Source organism: Mustela nivalis (genome assembly GCF_964662115.1).
Source record: "Mustela nivalis genome assembly, chromosome: 15".
Lineage (NCBI taxonomy): Eukaryota > Metazoa > Chordata > Mammalia > Carnivora > Mustelidae > Mustela > Mustela nivalis.
Genome location: NC_139034.1, coordinates 80690298 through 80709306, shown reverse-complemented (window position 1 = coordinate 80709306; position 19009 = coordinate 80690298). Strand labels below are relative to the sequence as shown.

Here is a 19009-nt window from a genome sequence, read left to right as displayed (position 1 = left end):
CCTGAGCTGAAGGCAGAGGCTTTAACCCACTGAGCCACCCAGGCGCCCCGAAAAATTAGATTTTAAAACCAAAAGCTGTAACAAGAGATGAAGAAGATTACTCTATTATAATAAAAGGGTCTGTGCAACAAGACGATCTAACAATTGTAAATATTTATGCCCCCAAGTTAGGAGCACCCAAATATATAAAACTATAGTGAAGGAACTCATTGATATAATATAATAGTAGGATACTTTAATACCCCGCTTACGTCAATGGATAGATCATCTAAACAGAAAATCAACAAGGAAATAATGGCTCGGAATGACTCACTGGACCAGATGGACTTAACAGATAAATTCAGAACATTTCATCCTAAAGCAGCAGAATACACATTCCTTTCAAATCTAAGTGGGATATTCTCTAGAACAGATTACATTCTAGGTAACAAATCAGGCCTCAACAATTACAAAAAGATTGAGATCATACTGTGCATACTTTCTGACTACAGTGCTATGAAACTTGAAGTCAGCCACAAGAAAAAAAATTGGAAAGACCACAAATACACGGAGGTTAAAGACCATCCTAGTAAAGAATGAATGGATCAACTGGGAAGTTAAAGAAGAAATAAAAAAAAAAAACATGGAATAAAATGAAAATGAAAACACAAAATATTTGGAATGCAGTAAAAGCAATCACAAGAAGGAAGTATATAGCAAACAGGTCTACCTCAAGAAGTATGAAAAATCTCAAACATGCAACCTAACCTTACACCTAAAGGAGCTAGAAAAAGAACAACAAATAAAGCCTAAAGCCAGCAGAAGAAGACAAATAATAAATATTAGAGCAGAAATAAATGATATAGAAATAACAAATCCAGAACAGATGAATGAAACCAGAAGCTGGTTTTTTGAAAGAATTAATAAAACTAGCCAGCTTTATCAAAAAGGAAAGAGAAAGGACTAAAAAATAAAATAATGAATGAAAAAGGAGAGATCACAACCAACACCATACAAACAAACAAACAAAAGAAATACTATGAAAAATTATATGCCAACAAAGTGGGCAATCTGGAAGAAATGGATAAATTCCTAGAAACACATAAACTACCAAAATTGAAACAGGAAGACATAGAAAACTTGAACAGATTGATAACCAGCAAAGTAACTGAATCAATAATAAAAAATCACCCAACAAATAAAAATCCAGGGCCTGATGACTTCTCAGAGGAATTCTACCAAATATTTAAAGAAGAGTTAATATCTCTTCTTCTCCAATTATTCCAAAAAATAGAAATGGAAGGAAAAATTCCAAACTCATTCTATGAGGCCAGCATCACCTTGATTCTAAAACCAGACTGACTCCACTAAAAAAAGAGAATCATGGGTCAATATCTCTGATGAACAGGGATGCAAAAATTCTCAGCAAAATACTAGCAAATTGAATCTAATAGTACATTAAAAGAATCATTCACCACAGTCAAGCGAGATTTATTTCTGGGCTCCAAGGTGGCTCAATATTTGTAAATCTATCAACTTATACACCACATTAATAAAAGAAAGGATATGAACCATATGTTCTCAATAGATGTAGAAAAAAATTTGACAAAGTACAGCACCCACTCTTAGCAAAAACCCTCAACAAAGTAGGGATAAAGGGAACGTAACTCAACATCATAAAGGTCATATATGAAAAACCCACAGCTAATATCATCCTAAATGGGGAAAAGCTGAGAACTGTTCCCCCAAAGTCAGGAACAAGACAGAGATGTCCATCTCACCACTGTTATTTAACACAGTACTAGAACTCTTAGCCCCAGCACTCAGACAACAGAAAGACATAAAAGGCATCTAAATCAACAAGGAAGAAGTAAACTGTTACTATTTGCAGATGACATGATACACTATGTGGATAACCTGAAAGGCTCCATCAAAAAAATTGCTCTAACCGATATACAAATTCAGTAAAGTTGCAGGATATAAATCAGCATACAAAAATCTGTTGCATTTCTACACACCAGTAATGAAATAGCAGAAAGAGAAATCCGATCCCATTTACAACTGCACCAAAATGCATAAAATACCTAGGAATAAACCTAACCAAAGACCTAAAAGATCTGTACTCTGAAAACTATGGAACACTTATGAAAGAAATTAAAGTTGACATATAGAAATGAAAAGACAGTCCATGCTCATGGATTAGAAGAACAAATATTATTAAAATGTCTATACTACTCAAAGCAATCTACACATTTAATGTGATGCCTATCAAAACGCCACCAGCATTTTTCACAGAGCTGGAATCCTAAAATTTTAATGGAACAACCAAAGACCCCAAATAGCCAAAGCAATCTTGAAAAAGAAAAGAAAATCTGAGGTCTTCACAATCCCTGAACTTCTAGGTATATCACAAAGCTGTAGCAATCAAGACAGTATTGTACTCGCACAAAACCAGAAAGATAGATCAATGGAACAGGAACAGAAAACCCAGAAATGGACCCATAACTATATGGTCAGCTAATCTTTGACAAAGCAAGAAAGAATACCAAAGGAAAAAAGGACAGCCCCTTCAACAAATGGTGTTGGGGAAAGAGGACAGCAAATTCAGAAGAATGAAACGGGACCATTTTCTTACAAGAAATTCAAAATGGATGAACGACCTAAATGTGAGACGGAAACCATCGCAATCCTAGAGGAGAACACAGACAGCAACCTCTTTGACATTGGCTATTGCAGTTTCTTATTAGGTCTTTGGAAGCAAGGGAAACAAAAGGAAAAATGAACTCCTGGGACTTCATCAAGATAAATCTTCTGCACAGTGAAGGAAACAATTAACAAAACTAAAAGGTAACCTTTAAGATGGGAGATGATATTTGCAAATGACATATCTGATAAAAGGTTAATATCCAAAATCTATAAATAACTTAATAAAGTCAACACCCAAAAAAACAAATAATGCAGTCAAGAAATGGTTAGAGACAGGAATAGACATTTTTCCAAAGAAGGCATCCAGATGGCTAACAAACACATTAAAGAGATGCTCACCATCATCATTCATCAGGGAAATACAAAATTAAAATGAGATTCACCTCACACCTGTTAGAATGGCTAAAATTAACAACTCAGGAAACAACAGATGTTTCCCGCAAGGGCGCCGGGAAACGGGAACCCTCTTACAGTAATGGTGGGAATGAAGGCTGGTGCAGCCACTGCCTGGAACTTCTTCAAAAAGTTCAAATAGCACTACCCTAATTCAGCAATTGCACTACTAGGTATTTATCCAAAGGATACAAAAATACTCATTCAAAGGGAAACATGCACCCCAATGTTTACAGCAGCATTACCAACAATAGCCAGATTATAGAAAGATCCCAAATGTCCATCGACTGATGAACGGATAAAGATGTGGTGTACTGGGGCGCCTGGGTGGCCCAGTGGGTTAAAGCCTCTGCCTTTGGCTCAGGTCATGATCCCAGGGTCCCCGGGTTGAGCCCTGCATCGGACTCTCTGCTCAGCACGGAGCCTTCTTCTTCCTCTCTACCTACCTCTCTGCCTACTTGTGATCCCTGTCAAATAAGTAAAATCTTAAAAGAAGAGAAGATGTGGTGTATATATACAATGGAATATTCCCCAGCCCTACAAAAGAATACGCTCTTACCAACGGCGGTGACATGGATGGCACTAGAGTCTATAACGCTCAAGGGAAGTCAGTCAGTCAGAGACAGGAGTGAAATCATACGTGGAATTTAAGAAACAAAACAGACATATGTAGGGACAGAAAAGGAGGGAGGCAAATAATAAAAACAAATAATAAAACAGATCCTTAACTAGAGCGCTGAGGATTGCTGGGGAGGAGGTGGGTGGTTCGGTGCGTCCCCGGCGTTCAGGAGGGCACTTGAGATGATCGCTGGTCTTTGTGCACAAGTGTCCAATGACTAAATTCTGCTCCTGAAACGAATATGACTGGAACGTGAATAAAAACTTGAAACAAACACAAAAGAACGAACAGTATAAAGCCTTGGTGGTCCCCGCAAGGGCTTCGGCTTTGGTTAGGAGACGTGGGGAGCCTCCGGAAGGCTTCGACAGGAGGCGTTCCCAGCTCAGCCAGGTCCAGCTGGTTGCTGGGCTGACCGAGCAGCCAACCGTGGAGGCCCAGGCGGGACCAAGAGAGCATTTAGGAGGCTTGTTTCGGCACTTCGGGCAGCGCTGACTCGGGCTCTCCAGCCAGTCTGGTGGAAGCAGGAGAGGCGGCTGCACTTTGTATTTGCGAGCTGCAAGATGGACAGACTGTGAGTGTGAAAAAAAGAATCATCAGAGATGACCTCACAGGAATGGACCTGCGCAACGGCTGGAACGAAGCTGCTGGGATGGGGAAGGGTCCAGCTTGAGCGAGCCGGGGGTGAGCAGCGACCGGACTTGGCTCTGGAGCCACCCGGCGGCCGCTGAGCACCGTCCGCCCGGTTCCCCAAGGCAAGAACAGGAAAACTCCCGCTCCCAGCGTGCCCCGCGCGCCGGCCCGCGCTCGGGGGCGGGGCCTGCGCGCGCGTGCGCGGAGGCGGAACGGCTGGCGGGTGCGGCGAGGCGGCCCCTTCGAGCGCGGTAGTTTGTTCCGTGAGGAGAGTGAGGACGCTTAGGCGCTCTCGGCCACCTTCCCTTCCCGGGTAAGAGCGGCAGCGGTGGTGGATGCCGCCGGCAGGTGGGGGCGGCATCCGGGGGAGGGTGCTGGCGCGCCTGGGGGCCCCACCTGACACCTTCCGAGCTCGCGGCCGTCGCCCCTCGGGGGGTATTGGTCGCCTCCGTGAGGCGGTCGGTCGGTGTGAGCTCGGTGCCCGCGGGCCCGGCCGCCGGGATTTCGCCCGCCCGGCGGATGGGGAGGCGGGAGTGAGGGGGCGCGGCGGGCGGGGAGCGGCGAACTGCGGGGAGCCGTGAGGGGTCGCGCGGAGCCCGGGGCACGGCCACCCAGCCCCGCGCACGCGCGCCAGTGGAGCGAACGCGGGGAGCCGCCGGTGCCTTCGAGTCGCGCACTCTGGGGGACTCCGCTCCGAATTCGGCCGTGCGACCGCTCGCTGTCTGTCGCGGACGCGGCCGGGTCCTCAGCCGCCGGGAGACTTGAACTCTTAGCGCTTTTGTTTGCCCGCGACGTGCAGCGTGCGGCTGTGGGTCCGACCGGCCGTGGCCACGCGGGTTTCTGGTGGAAGGTGCGGTGCTGGTGGCGCGTCGGTCCTGCGGCGGGAGCTGCGATCGCTCGTGGCACGCTGGGCTCGAGGCGTCGTCGTGCGGGTCCCCCTGGAGGCCTCGCGATGCGGGGACACTGCCAAGGGAAGGGACTAGCGGCCCGTCGGCGCCGTGTCTCCGCGGCTCCGGGTTTGCAGAGCCGGACTCTGGGTCGAGACCGGGTTGCGGTGCGGTGCGGTCCTGCTGGGAGCTGTAGTGAGGACCGCGACACGTGCGCCCGTCACGGGGAACAGACTGTTCCTGGCGAAAGCTGGGAGTAGAGGTCTTTCTGGACCGCCCCTCCCCCAACCCCCCCCCCCCCCCACACACACACGCAAACCCAAGTTTCCGAGGAGAAGTAGAGCATTCTGGGCCAAGATAGTGGGTTGAATACGTGTATCTGCTGTTACTCCCTCCGGAAGTCTCACCCAACTTACAGTAAAGAGGATTTTTAAGAGACGCGAATCCAGGTGATGGAGAGAACGGGAAAGCAAACAGCAGGAGTAAAACACTGGGGCCTGGAAAGCAAGTGTTCTCCGCAGAGCTTTAGCTTAATTCTAAACCTGCAGCAAGAAGGACTGTTGAACGAGTCTCCGAACCACACCGACACGGGCAGCTCCGGGCACCTTGGGAACTGGCCGTGAAGGGAACGGTGTTGGGGGTGGAGCTAGGGCTTAAGTAAAGCTAACTTCGGGGAGATCTGTTCCACAGGCAGTGGGATATCTCCATCTCCTTCCCCGTTTCACGCTCTCGGGTGACCGCCTTTCTCCCATTAGAAGGCAGGAGGCTATTCTCTTGAGAACATAGAACAGGATCTTTGAACCAGGGGACCCCAGGCACACTTAATTATGGGGCTACATTTATGAAAGCAGGGACACTGAAGGCTGGGGTACTGTATCCTCCTCCTCCCACTCAAATCTCAGAAGTGTTGTAGCTAGACTAATTCCCCTCATGTTCAAATCAGCATTTTTCTGCACACACATACACATGTATGGAAGGCCGGTAAGTTGGTCACAGTGGTTGCTTCTGGGAAAGGAAAGAACTGGGCGGCTGGGGGAGAAGGATGTGAGGAGACTTACCTATTTGCATTTTTGTTCTTTTAAAATTTTGTTCCATATGCAAATACATTGCCTATTCAAAAATTAAATGTATTCCTTAAAAAATAGAATTTCAAATGAATACATCATTTGATACAGCAATTCCTCTTCCATGAATTTATTATATGGGTTTGTCTACACATAAGAAAATAAGTACATGCCATTCATTGCAATAGTTTAGCAAAATATTGGAAATCATCTCAGTGTTCGTTAATAGATAATGGTTGGTGAAATAAATTATGTAAGACCCTTCCTTGGAATATTCTGCAGCCGTAAAATACAATGAAAGAAACTCATTGTATAAAAAAAAAAAGTAAACACAAAATGTATTTTAAATGGTAGGGGATTCAGAAAAACACGAGTTTATTTTGAAAAAAGGAGGGGTATGTGTGTATATATGTATAAAATATCTGGAAGTACCTGTAAGAAGCAGGTAATACTAGCTGACTTTGGAGAAGGGATCTGGGTAATGAGTCAAAAATGGAGTGAGGGAGGCTTTTCACTGTATATTTTTGGCATCTTTGAACTTTGAACCCTCTTATTGTTACCCAGTGAATGAATAAGTAAATGTTAAGAGGTAAAAATAGATGAATAATGGAGATCTTGATGTTGGTAAGATCCTGAACAATAAAAGATTTCTCAAAACAAGAAAGAATGCTGCATAACAATCCCAAAATCTCAGTGGCTTACATTTCATGCTCTTCGTTCTTCAGTGGCTTAGATCTTGGCTGGATTAGGCTGGACTCCAGACTTTAGTTCTGGGTTCGTATCTGCAGCATGTATCTTCGATCTGGGACCCAGACTAAAAAAGCAGAAATACCTGGAACATGCTTTTCTGATGGCTGAAGGTGGGACTTCAAGGGAGGCTTCTTGAAATTTGCCATGTTTTCTGCTCAGAAGTGACACATCGAAACCTTTACGTATATTCCATTATTTAAAGCAATGTCACAGAGTCAAGTCCCAAATCAGTGGGGTAGAAATGTATGTACACTCTGTCTACTGGGAGGCTCTGCAAAGGCACCTAACAGAGAATGTGGATATATACTTCTGTTGTGGGGTAAGAGGAGTTGGACAGAGAATGTTGGAAAGATGATGAAAGAAATGGGTTAATAGAAAGCTACTGTGAAATTAAATTGAAGATAGTTGGTTGAGAATAAAGATGCTTAGGAAAAAAGATATGCATAATATATGCCAAGATACAACATTTTACTCCGATATGAATTTTCTTAAGGTTTCCATGTCAAGGTATCATATTGGCTTTTCTTATGTAACATCTGCCATCCCCACAACTGGCCCTGCAACCCAATTCTGAGTACCATGGTTTTAGAAAGCTTGAAAATAATTAATGAAATAATGCACCTGTAAAGGCACCAGTTCTTAGAGAAGTAGTTCTAAATGTGTTTATTTCAGCTACTGAATGTGTTCATTCATAGTTCTATATGTCATATCCATGTCTGCAACCCACCTTTCACGACAGAATCTTCTTTTCAGGGAGATGTCCTTTGCTTCTCAGATGTAATGCACTTTAAGTTTGTTATTCAACAGTGAAAATGAGTCATACAGAGGTAATACATATTTTCGTACGTTCTGCATCTTCAGGGTTCCTTTTTTTTTTTTAAGTCATGTGGCTCCAGAGTAATTTTCTTATTTTCAGCTTGTACAGTGAGAGACAGTATAGCATTAGTGGTTAAAAGGAAGGACTTTTAGAGCAAACTGCCTAAGTTTGAATCCTAGCTAGTGGCTGTATAACTTTGGGCACAAAGTTACTTAACCTGGTGTGGCTCTGTTTTCTCATCTGTAAAAAGGAGGTGATGATAGTACTTCATAGAATTATTAGGAAGGTTAAATAAGTTAATACATATAAAGCACTTAAAATAGTACCTGACACACAATAAATAAATACTTAAATACTAGCTATTGTTAATATTGCTTTTTATTTAGTGGCCATGTGAGTCATGGTTCTCACAGAACAAACATAGTTATTTAGTTGTCTGAATAGGCAAGGAAGTAATTTTTGATCCCTTTATTCTCTTGAATTCCAGGTTAAATTAAAAATACCTTTTGGAAATAAATTACTAGATGCCGTTTGTTTGGTACCTAACAAGAGCTTAACATATGGAATAATACTTACACATGGAGCGTCAGGAGATATGAACCTTCCTCATTTGATGTCACTGGCATCCCATCTTGCATCTCATGGGTTTTTTTGCCTGAGATTTACCTGTAAAGGCCTTAATATTGTACATAGAATTAAGGCATATAAATCAGTTTTGGTAAGAAAATTTCTTTATATTTACTTATAACAGAATTTTGTTTTAAAATTCTTAATACATTTAAGACAAATTCTATTGGCAGTTGTTAGATTTATTTAAAAAGCTTTTAATGAATATTCTTAGAAACTCAATAGTACATGACGGCTGTATAGTAGTCAGATTTTTCTTTTTTGCTCTTAGTTTCCATGGAGATGAGTGCTCCCATAATAAATGTTCTTTCATGGTACTACTAAGGAAATTATTTATGATGTAATTTTCTTAGTGGAATTATTTAACTTCAGAATACAGTTCTGGATATTTGCCTACTATACTATGAATGTATAAGTATAGCATTTTGAAGCTGTAAAATCCCTGGATAACACAAATTTGAAATTTTTAAAATCCAGATTATTTCAAACTTGCTAAGTTTTTCAGGGCTTTAAATTAGATTTTAGTACTATTCTATATTAGTTGGAAGATTTTACTGGCTTTGTTTTTAATGTAATTCTTTAAAAATAATTTAATACTTTTTTTGAGACAGGGAAAGTGATTTTTTTTTCTCATTTATTTGCCTGTATTTACCCAGCTATGATTTGGTAGTGATAGTATGATCAGAAGAGCAAAGAACTGGTTACCTCTCTCAAGAAGAATCCCTTGAGATTTTATGGTTGTCTTTGCAAACAGAATTTTATACATTTCACTAATGATGAGAAATATATGTTGGTTTTTCCAGTGGTGTATTTTGTAGGAGAAGAACTGATAATTTTTTGGTTGGTTTTTCTAGAATTACCTAAAGACCTCAGGAGAATACAAACTGGCAGGTGTTTTCCTTGGTGGTAAGTTGCAATACTTGCTTTTTAAATCTACTTATATTAATATAGGAACAGGTGATCACCAATTAAAATTAATTGGTGATAGTAAGCTAATTTAAGGATTTTTTTGTTTTGCTAATTCACTTTCTTTTATAATATCAAGGCACTTTATTTATTTAAAGCAAATTTAAACCTCATACATACATTTGGAACCCAAAGATCGTTCCTTTTATTTATATCCCTGAGTCACTGTCTCTCAAATGATTCTTTGGTCCTTACCTCAAGTATTCTTCAGAAAACCTTTTTCTGACTTGGGATCAATTTTTAGCATTTCATGAAGTTACAGATGTCCATTGTGGATATTAAAACTTGTTAATTGCCACCTTTTGGAGTTAAGTGATAGAGTGATGAATGAACAGTAAATGAAATCTTACTTGCCATATTAACACCACTTCTATATATGAATGTTTGTATTTCAAACTGAACTTAATTTTAATTGATTTTTAGGTCGTTCAATGGGCTCAAGAGCAGCTGCTTCTGTAATATGCCATATTGAGCCAGATGATGCTGATGATTTTGTTCGAGGTCTCATTTGTATTTCTTACCCACTGCACCATCCAAAGCAGCAACATAAACTTAGAGATGAAGATCTCTATCGTATAAAAGATCCTGTATTGTTTGTGTCAGGCTCAGCGGATGAAATGTGTGAAAAGGTGAATTATAGCTTGATGTTTGCATAAATGAGAGAGTGAATGAAAGACACTGTCTTGGGAACAAGATATTATCTGCAACTTTCAATCTCTTTAAAAGGTGCTGATTGGACTAATGCTAGTTTTGTGACTTAGTTACCTGTTACTTCAGAAAACTGAAAAATACAAGCATACTGACAGAATTCATCTCCTTGGACAGAGTTGCTAAACGGATTGACTCTTATTTGGGAATAAAAAGATTAATATCTGAATCTTGTGATTTGGGGATTTATACTAGGCTGTACATTTGGTTTATCATTTCAACATTTAGGCGGATTCTTCAGTTTGTTATAAAATTGACTTGAGACAGAGTAACTTAAACATGTTACTATAGATGGTCTAATGGATGCTTGGTCTATTCTATGATATTGCTGTATTTGAGAGATGTGGACTGCCACTTCTGCGGACATTTCTTTGCATAGTCCATTGCCTTGAATGTAGTCTATAGAGTAGATATTAATGAATATTAGTGAATGGATGCCAGTATAGGTGGTGCAGGGAGAGAGAGGGTCTTTATTAAACCCTGAAAGAGCATTAGTCTAGCATCCTTTTCTTTTTTTCCTTTAGAACTTGTTGGAGAAAGTGGCGCAGAAAATGCAAGCTCCCAATAAAATCCACTGGATTGAGAAGGCAAATCATTCCATGGCAGTGAAAGGACGATCAACAAATGATGTTTTCAAAGAAATAAATACACAGATTTTGTTTTGGATCCAGGAAATCACTGAAATGGACAAGAGATAATTGTATCTAGCTACAAACTACATTATTTTTAATACAAATACAGTTCATTTGATAAAGAACAGCATACCTCTCAGAATTTTGAGATATTTCAGATGAAGTTAATGTTCTTTAATGTTTCCCCCATTTTTAAAACACATTTCAATTGTGAAATTAATGTCCTTTATAAACTGTCTTTTGAAAGCACTGTTATAGTTGTATAAAGATGATGTACAAATATTGAAGTGGTCTAAATATAATTTATTTTCATTAATATAGTTAAGTTTTGAAAAAAAAATTAAACATTTGAATTTTGTTACAATGGAACTTTTGTCTTATTTGCTATGCAACTGAGAAAGTACTCTAATTTTGCAGAGTAGTGTCTTTAAAAAAGGAAAACAACTGTTTATTATGGTAAATTCAGTGTTATATAGAATGTATGCAATCATTCACCTAATCTTTTAATCTCAAGGGATAGGAAGGAAGATACATTTTCAAATTTGGGGACTCTGAACATTAGTTTTGGAATGAAGTAACTTCATTCAAGAAATGTTTCTTGAAGGCTTGTTACAGGCAAAGCCTGATTAGGTTTGTGGAGATAAGTAAATACTTAACAGCTTAAATGTAATGGAGGAACTTGATATCTAGACCTCTCTCTCTGATTAAGGGGAGAATGAAATAAGGCCTAAATAGTGGGATTAACATCTGTGCTGTATCTAGGTGGAGTTAAGGTACCTAATTTTGGCCTGGAAAGTTCAGTTAATACTTGGACTGGACGTTGGTGGTGTTGAGTTACATATTAAAAGCATAGTGTCTGTATTTCCTACAAAGGACACAGAATGTGATGGGGCTGATCTATATGTTTGTAGGAAAGGGTAGTTTTCTATAGTAAGATATTAACTCTTTTTCCTGGCTTCTGTACTGCTTTATTATTAGGCCCTACAGAGAACCTCAGGGTGGCCCAAGCCATGCAGGTTTTTGAGGTCTCTCATTCTTCCTTCTCTGATAGAGTCCATGGATTTTAATTATTTGTTAATTTTTTCTAAGTAGTGCATAAAGAACAGAAGCCTAGATAACAATGTCTAAATTGTTTTATATTATAGAATGAAACTATGAAATCAAATTTTCTGTATAACTTAGTATATAATAGTTACTTTTTAACTAAATTTCTCAAATGAGGCCTAACATTTAAAAATAGTATATATTTAATCATTGATTAGCATTCAGAACTTTAAAACAGTACTGTTGTCAAAATATAAACATGTTAAAAACATCCAGAGCTGACAAATAGAATAATGGTGTATAAACTAATATAAATCAATTGGGAAATACTAATACCATAAATCAGAAGTAAAACTAATGGGAAAGTGGAAAGGAAAACTTACTATAGAGCAGACTAATACAGAAGTACAATGAAAAAATAGATTTAAAAGATTATTAACCAGGTTATATAGTTATTATAGTCCAGTTTGCAAATTAAAGTATAGGCATGATATAGATGACCAAAGATACTAAATCAAATATAGAGATAATATAGAGGTTTAAAGTTGATTATTTAAAATAGTTATTTTATTTATTTATTTTTTAAAAGATTTTATTTATTTATTTTACAGAGAGAGATCACAGTAGGCAGAGAGGCAGGCAGAGAGAGAGGAGGAAGCAGGCTCCCTGCTGAGCAGAGAGCCCGATGCGATGCGGGACTGGATCCCAGGACCCTGAGATCATGACCTGAGCCGAAGGCAGCAGCTTAACCCACTGAGCCACCCAGGCGCCCCTAAATAGTTATTTTAAAAGTTATTTTAAATCAACTTTAAAGAGGTTTAAAGTTGATTATTTTCCCTGAGGGGCCTGTAGGAAACTTCCTGATTGATGAAAGGGCTTGTCATTTGAGACCTGTGTATCTAGTCAGGGATGGGGAACATAGAACTCCTAGAGAGATATGAGTGAGCTGGGTAAGGCTGAAATAAACATTTGTGAAAAGGTCCCAGCTGCTTTCACAGATTTCCACATCTTGCAGGGAAAATGTGCAGCCCCTTCGAGTTTGAGATTATGGTCAAAGAGTTGTCCTGGCACCTCTTCTGGTAGGCACCCCTGATTAATGGCACAACCATTACCTAGACCAATAGTTCCCAACTAGTGATTTTGCCCCCTGAGGGACATTTGACAGTCTCTGGAAACTTGGTCAGCACAATGGGGTAGCAGTGCTACTAGCATCTGATAGGAGGAGGAAAGGGATGCTGCTAACAGTTACAATGCACAGGACCACCAGACGTAAAGAAGTATCGGATCCAAAAATGTCAGTAGTGTCCAAAATCTTGTCCAGGACAAACTTTACCTGTGGGGATACCTTGAAATCCTTTCTCCCTCACCATTAGCTTTTCTACCCCCTTCCCAAACCATTTGCTTCCTTTTAGTTGTCAAACACTGTGTTTTCAGTCTCAAAGTCTGATTTTATCCCCTCTTCTGTTTACACTGTAATCACTCTTATGTAGGCCTTTATCGATTCTCATCTGCATAATTACAGTAACCTAACTGATCTTCCTCTTTTGTGGTGGTCTTGCTTCAACAAACCAGTTCATACCTTCAATCAAAAGCTGTTGATGGATCTCTAAAAGTGGCTATTAAGGCCAAAGTCTTGAGTTCAAGGCTGTACACAACAGGCACTACCAACTTTTTAGCACATTTCCCCATACTCTGAATGTGTACAGCACAGTGACTCCAGTTAACCTGGACTGTCCAAGTTTTGGAACAAAGTGTTTCTGTGTCCTCTTCCTGAAACTTTCCTGTTAGTCTTTGTCACCAAATCTTCCTCATCCGTTAAGACCCTTAAATTCTTTTCCTCTTTACAGCTTTTTTTTGAGTTGCCACAACCAAGTATCCCTTCTTGGAATACATATAGTATCTTTTTTTTTTTTTTAAAGATTTTTTTATTTATTTGTCAGAGAGAGAGAGAGCGTGAACACAGGCAGACAGAATGGCAGGCAGAGGCAGAGGGAGAAGCAGACTCCCTGCTGAGCAAGGAGCCCGATGTGGGACTCGATCCCAGGACGCTGGGATCATGACCTGAGCCGAAGGCAGCTGCTTAACCAACTGAGCCACCCAGGCGTCCCTACATATAGTATCTTACTTCCTTTGTAGTTAATCACACTCTGCCTTCTTAAATACTATTATTGCCATATTTGTGCCATATCACATGTTAAATACTCCATGTCAGGGAATGGTTTTTACTGATCTTTGTATCCACAGAGCACTTTTTAATTAGTTGTGTTGAACCAAGATACTCAGAGGGAGAATTTTTAACCATTATGAGCAATCCTTGCTTTTTTGTTGCTATTTTATACACATATTATTGGGACTTTTTCCCCGATACATAAAAAAAAATGCCTAGTTCACAATGTCCAAATAGTATAAAGAATGTAGCATTCGTAGATATAATTGGTCTTAAAAAGCGAAACAATCTTTTGGTGTATTCTCTTACAGTGTCTATATTACTGTTAGTGATGGGGTTTCTCTGGTGTTCATTATTTTATTTTTATATATATTTTAAATTTTTTTCTTAGATTTTACCCATTTATTTGTCAGAAAACTAGCAGGCACAAAGAGGGAGAGCAACAGGCAGAGGGAGAAGCAGTCTCCTTGCTGAGCAAGAAATCTGATGCAGGACCTAGTCGCAGGACCCCGGGACCATGGCGCAAACTGAAAGCAGACACTTAACTAACGGAGCCATTCAGCCTTCCCTGTTTTATTTATTTATTTTATATATATATATATTTTATATATATATATTTTTTTATTATATTATATATATTATATATATATATATTTATTTCTAAGAATAAATGCAGCTTAGCACTTTTGCACAACTTACTTGAGATTGACATGAGAGGAGGTTTCTGGGATAAAGAACAGAGGTGTCTACGCTGAGAACTAGGTGACTGTACCTTTTTAGTAGACAAGTGCATAGGTAACAAACATGACAAAGCCCTAAAGAAAGATATGCTTTTCTTGCCCATCGGCAGGAGTGGTACACAGAAGTTCCACTTCAGTTCTTACAGAGCTGGTCTGTGGTATGCAAATCAGGAATTCAGTGCCATAAAGCTCTGAAAGGTCTAAGGAACTGTAAAGTGTTAAAATATATTGAATACAGTAGTTAACATTAAATGAATTAGAGAACGCCTGCTATCAGGCAAGAGAAATGGAGTATTTTGCCAGCTGCATTAAATTCTATAGAAAAATCCAGCAGTATAAAATCACCCTGATTGTGTAGGTGGGTTGGGGGGTTGGAGAGGAGGGTGTACTTTATCCTACAAAAATCCAGAGGAATTGAAGTTTCTTCAAGAGCTAAGGAGTGCCTGCCCTGCATTCTGGAGAGCTATCCTTTTTTTTTTTTAAGATTTTATTTATTTGACAGACAGAGATCACAAGTAGGCAGAGAGGCAGGCAGAGAGAGAGAGGGAAGCAGGCTCCCTGCTGAGCAGAGAACCCAATGTGGGGCTCGATCCCAGGACCCTGGGATCATGACCTGAGCCGAAGGCAGAGGCCCTAACCCACTGAGCCACCCAGGTGCCTCTGGAGAGCTATCCTTTACAAAGGCAAACCCCAAGATCGTAGTTAAACCTAAGTAAAGATTGTAAATACCTGTAGGCTATGGTCTGGTAGACTGGAAGACTATAAACCGATGCTTAGGCTGTGTCACTGAGCTCATTATTTCCAATAGTCCAAGAAGGTAAGAGCTCAATAAATCTTCCTTTCACTCAGTTATATATAATATGACAGAAGAGACCTGAAGAGTTAACTCTGTTGTAAAGAATAACTTCTTTCCTCAACCTAACTGGAATGAATAAAGACAAAGAGAGAATTAATATTCAAAGAGAAAGTACTCTAAATCCAAGGTAGTATTAACACTTTTTTTTTTTTAATAGTCTAGAGTGTCTTGTGTTTGCTCCATAAACTTTTACACCTACTCTCTAGACTTGGAGGGAAAGTGAGCAGTACTTAAAGCTGGCTCAGCTCCATGCTAATTTGGACATTAAGAAGCCTCAGAAGTAGCTGTTCCTTGGAATCACCAGAGACAGGGCAAAAAGGGAATTCATCCGGAGACTATTCCAAAATCTAACCTGGGTTTTTAGCATAACAGCAGGTTCTTAAGGAACATTGCTAACAGACTCCTCTAGCAAAAAGAAGAAAATGAGACATTCTATTAAAAAAAAATCAGGCTGGCCTATAAGAGAAAAACTATCATATGTCCTATGTCCTACATAGTAACAATGAGACATACCAAAAAATTATTTGGTATTTATCTGAAACTCAAACTGGAGCATTTCGTTTCATTTTTTATTTTTTTTTAGCTAAACCTGGCAAAACTATATCTTTCCCTTATCACAGGCATAAAATACAGTATTTCTGGTGGTTATGTCTAATTCAAATTTGTTCTACATTTTTTTGAATTCCAGGGTAGTAATAATCCAACTGGCTAAGGGATTGTTGATAGAATTATGTTTTCTTTTTGTGAAATTAATAAAGGATTTAAAATTTTTAAATGAAAAAAAAACTACTAAAGCAGCATACATGTCTCATCAATGAACTTCCATTATTGCTAAAGTAAGTTGACATGAGCTCAGTCGAATACCCACTATGACACGTGGTATTACTCAGGCCCAGAGCAGGCTCTGCTTTACTCCCTTTACTCAGGCCCAGAGCAGGCCCTGCTGCACTTGACCAAGACACTAAGCAGCACCAAATTTTTTTTCTGGCAGAGCATTGCATGTGGCTATGAAATGGGCATACCACCTTTTTGTGTTTTGGGGCATCTGAAATCGTAAACTTAAGAATGAAACATCAGTCTATCTCATATATTATATTAAAATGGCAAAGCAATTTTATTTCTTTAAAAAAGCAGGGCAGAATTGGCTGGAAGATAATACATTTTGGACATTGTGGGAACTTTTGGAGTCCTGGACTCAAAATGATTGGGTGGCAATCTTTTTCATAATTTTCCTAGGGATTATTTTTGAGATCATACTCATAAAGATTTGTTCATCCTTTAATAAGAAGCCTACACTTCCAGAAAAGGGTAGTTCAAGTGCCCAGAAGGTAAGAACAGATGGTTGATTTCTTTCTTTCCTATTTTTCAAAATCATACATAAGAATATCTTACTGAATTATAGAACTCTGGTATTTGGATTCCTCCTCTAATATTTGTTATTAATTTCCCTTGAAATAGAAGGAAGACAGTTGCCTGGAAAGCACGAAATTTGGTATGTTATAAATTTCATACTTTAATATAAAACTTGCTCAACCTGAGCCTCTCCTATTGGTGCTCTGACTTTTTTTTTTCATTCCCTCTTATCTCTAGATAACTGTCCAACTTCTTCATCTTCTGAGGAAAGGTAAGTGGTATATTTTGAATTTAAGTGAAACAGATTGGTTTTGTGCTATGCAAAATTGCGTTTACATCTGAATTACAGAAAAGTATTTTCCCATATGTATAGAGGACCGCAGGTACTTGATATCGTAATTCAACTTAACATTGATTTTTATTTTTTCATTTTTTAAAAATATAAATTTATTTAGCCAACATACAGATGTAGAGTTCAGTTAATCATCACTTGCATCTAACATTGATTTTAATGGTTGCTCTGTTCCAATCTGTATTAATGGCTTTTCATGTACTATTGAAATTCTCCTTCTAAGTGGGTAGTATTATTACTGTTTTTACAAATGAGGAAAGTTTAATGAGGTTTAGTAACTTACTTCCCTATCCAACCTTTCTCTCCAGTACCTACTGTGAACCAAGTAAACTCTAGGTACTGCAAGAGTGACTTTCTGGGGGCGCCTGGGTGGCTCAGTGGGTTAAGCCGCTGCTTTCGGCTCAGGTCATGATCTCAGGGTCCTGGGATCGAGTCCCGCATCGGGCTCTCTGCTCGGCAGGGAGCCTGCTTCCCTCTCTTTCTCTCTCCGCCTGCCTCTCCATCTACTTGTGATTTCTCTCTGTCAAATAAATAAAAATAATAATAATAAAAAAAAAAAAAAAAAAAAAAAAAAAGAGTGACTTTCTGTCTATAGAGTCAGAATCCATCAGCATCCCGAAGATACACTAGTGCAAGGGATTAAATATGACATCACTACTCTTGTTGCATTAATATTTTAATTGCTCGTATCAAAATCTATTCAACAATCATTAGATATCTACTCTACAGTGGACATTGTGTTTGGTACGGGGATACAAACAATAAGACAGTCTCTGTTCTCTAGAAGCTTATATGCTTGTGGAGGGGATTCATGCATAAAGGATGATTGCCTTGCAGTCTGCTAACGCAGTGACAGAAGCATTAGGAAAACATTTAGGAGATAACTAAGCCAGCACAGGGTGTTAGAGATGCCTTCATGAAGAAGCTTATGCTGAGGTGAATTTTAAAGGATGCATGAAAATTAGAAAAAGACAGCAGGTTAGGAGAATAAGGAGGGTGTCCCAGGACACGAGTAGAGGCAAGTAAATAAGAAACAGCAGGGTATGTGCAATAAATTGTGACTACCTATTAGGGAAGAGATAGGGCTCCTATGGTGGGCAGCATATTATAGTGAAAAAACACAAATTTTAATTTAAAAAAGTCTAGGTTTATGTCATAGTTCTGCCTTTTAATGACATTATAGCCCTAGGCTTAAACTCACCAGCCTGAACTCCATTTCCTTACTTTCAAAATAGCAGTTAGAAGAATTATCTCTTAGAAAATCATGAAGATTAGCTAAAATGATATCTGTAACAAAGCAAGAATACGTTACCCTCGTACCAGAATTATTTTTGAGGGCAGAACCATATTTGGGAGAGCATCTTAGATTATTTTGAAGTGAACCTGCTTGAATATTGAGGGAAGCCCAGGCATCACGCTGGTCAAAGTGGACTGCATCAGACTGCGTGATTCTGTCTTGCTTATGAGGTGGGAGAGAAGAGAAAGGTGGAGGATGGGCAGAGGGGAGGGAGGAGCAGGGGAAGAGACCCGAGGCTTCGTACTGAAAGGCATCACGGACATCAAAGGATGCGACCACCACACACTATCTGATATCAGGGAGAGTCTTGCTGGTCAGGTGTGGTCTCAGTGAGCAAAGCAAACTGCTCCTGTGCATCGATCCACTTTCGGGGAATGGTTTGTTTCAGGGTTGACATCAGCCTTAGAGGTGTCTTGGGAAAG

General features: G+C 39.6%; 2 protein-coding genes across 3 annotated transcripts in view; both read left to right on the top strand.

Moving 5' to 3' along the window:
• The first annotated feature begins 4486 nt into the window (after positions 1-4486).
• Positions 4487-11143, top strand: TEX30 (testis expressed 30). 2 transcript variants are annotated; one of them, XM_082700299.1, is made up of 6 exons: positions 4487-4640; positions 7782-7855; positions 8333-8563; positions 9327-9378; positions 9862-10067; positions 10671-11143. In XM_082700299.1, exons 2-6 carry the CDS (start codon positions 7841-7843, stop codon positions 10842-10844), a joined length of 678 nt encoding a protein of 225 aa, XP_082556425.1. In that variant the 5' UTR covers positions 4487-4640; positions 7782-7840; the 3' UTR covers positions 10845-11143. The 2 variants fall into 2 exon arrangements, with proteins under 2 accessions (XP_082556425.1, XP_082556426.1); XM_082700300.1 differs by lacking the exon at positions 7782-7855 and having other exon boundaries at positions 4508-4640.
• A 5312-nt stretch (positions 11144-16455) lies between these two features.
• CCDC168 (coiled-coil domain containing 168) overlaps positions 16456-19009 on the top strand; it is a 28419-nt gene continuing 25865 nt past the window's right edge. Inside the window, exons 1-3 of the mRNA XM_082700301.1 lie at positions 16456-16913; positions 17044-17077; positions 17176-17209. Of these exons, the coding sequence (XP_082556427.1) occupies positions 16686-16913; positions 17044-17077; positions 17176-17209 (296 nt within the window). The 5' untranslated portion in view covers positions 16456-16685. The remainder of the gene's footprint in view (positions 16914-17043; positions 17078-17175; positions 17210-19009) is intronic.

Coding starts and splice junctions, on each gene's coding strand:
- TEX30 (XM_082700299.1), top strand. Junction 9,379..9,861: donor GGCAGGTGTTTTCCTTGGTG/GTAAGTTGCAAT, acceptor ATTGATTTTTAG/GTCGTTCAATGGGCTCAAGA. Junction 10,068..10,670: donor CGGATGAAATGTGTGAAAAG/GTGAATTATAGC, acceptor TTTTTCCTTTAG/AACTTGTTGGAGAAAGTGGC.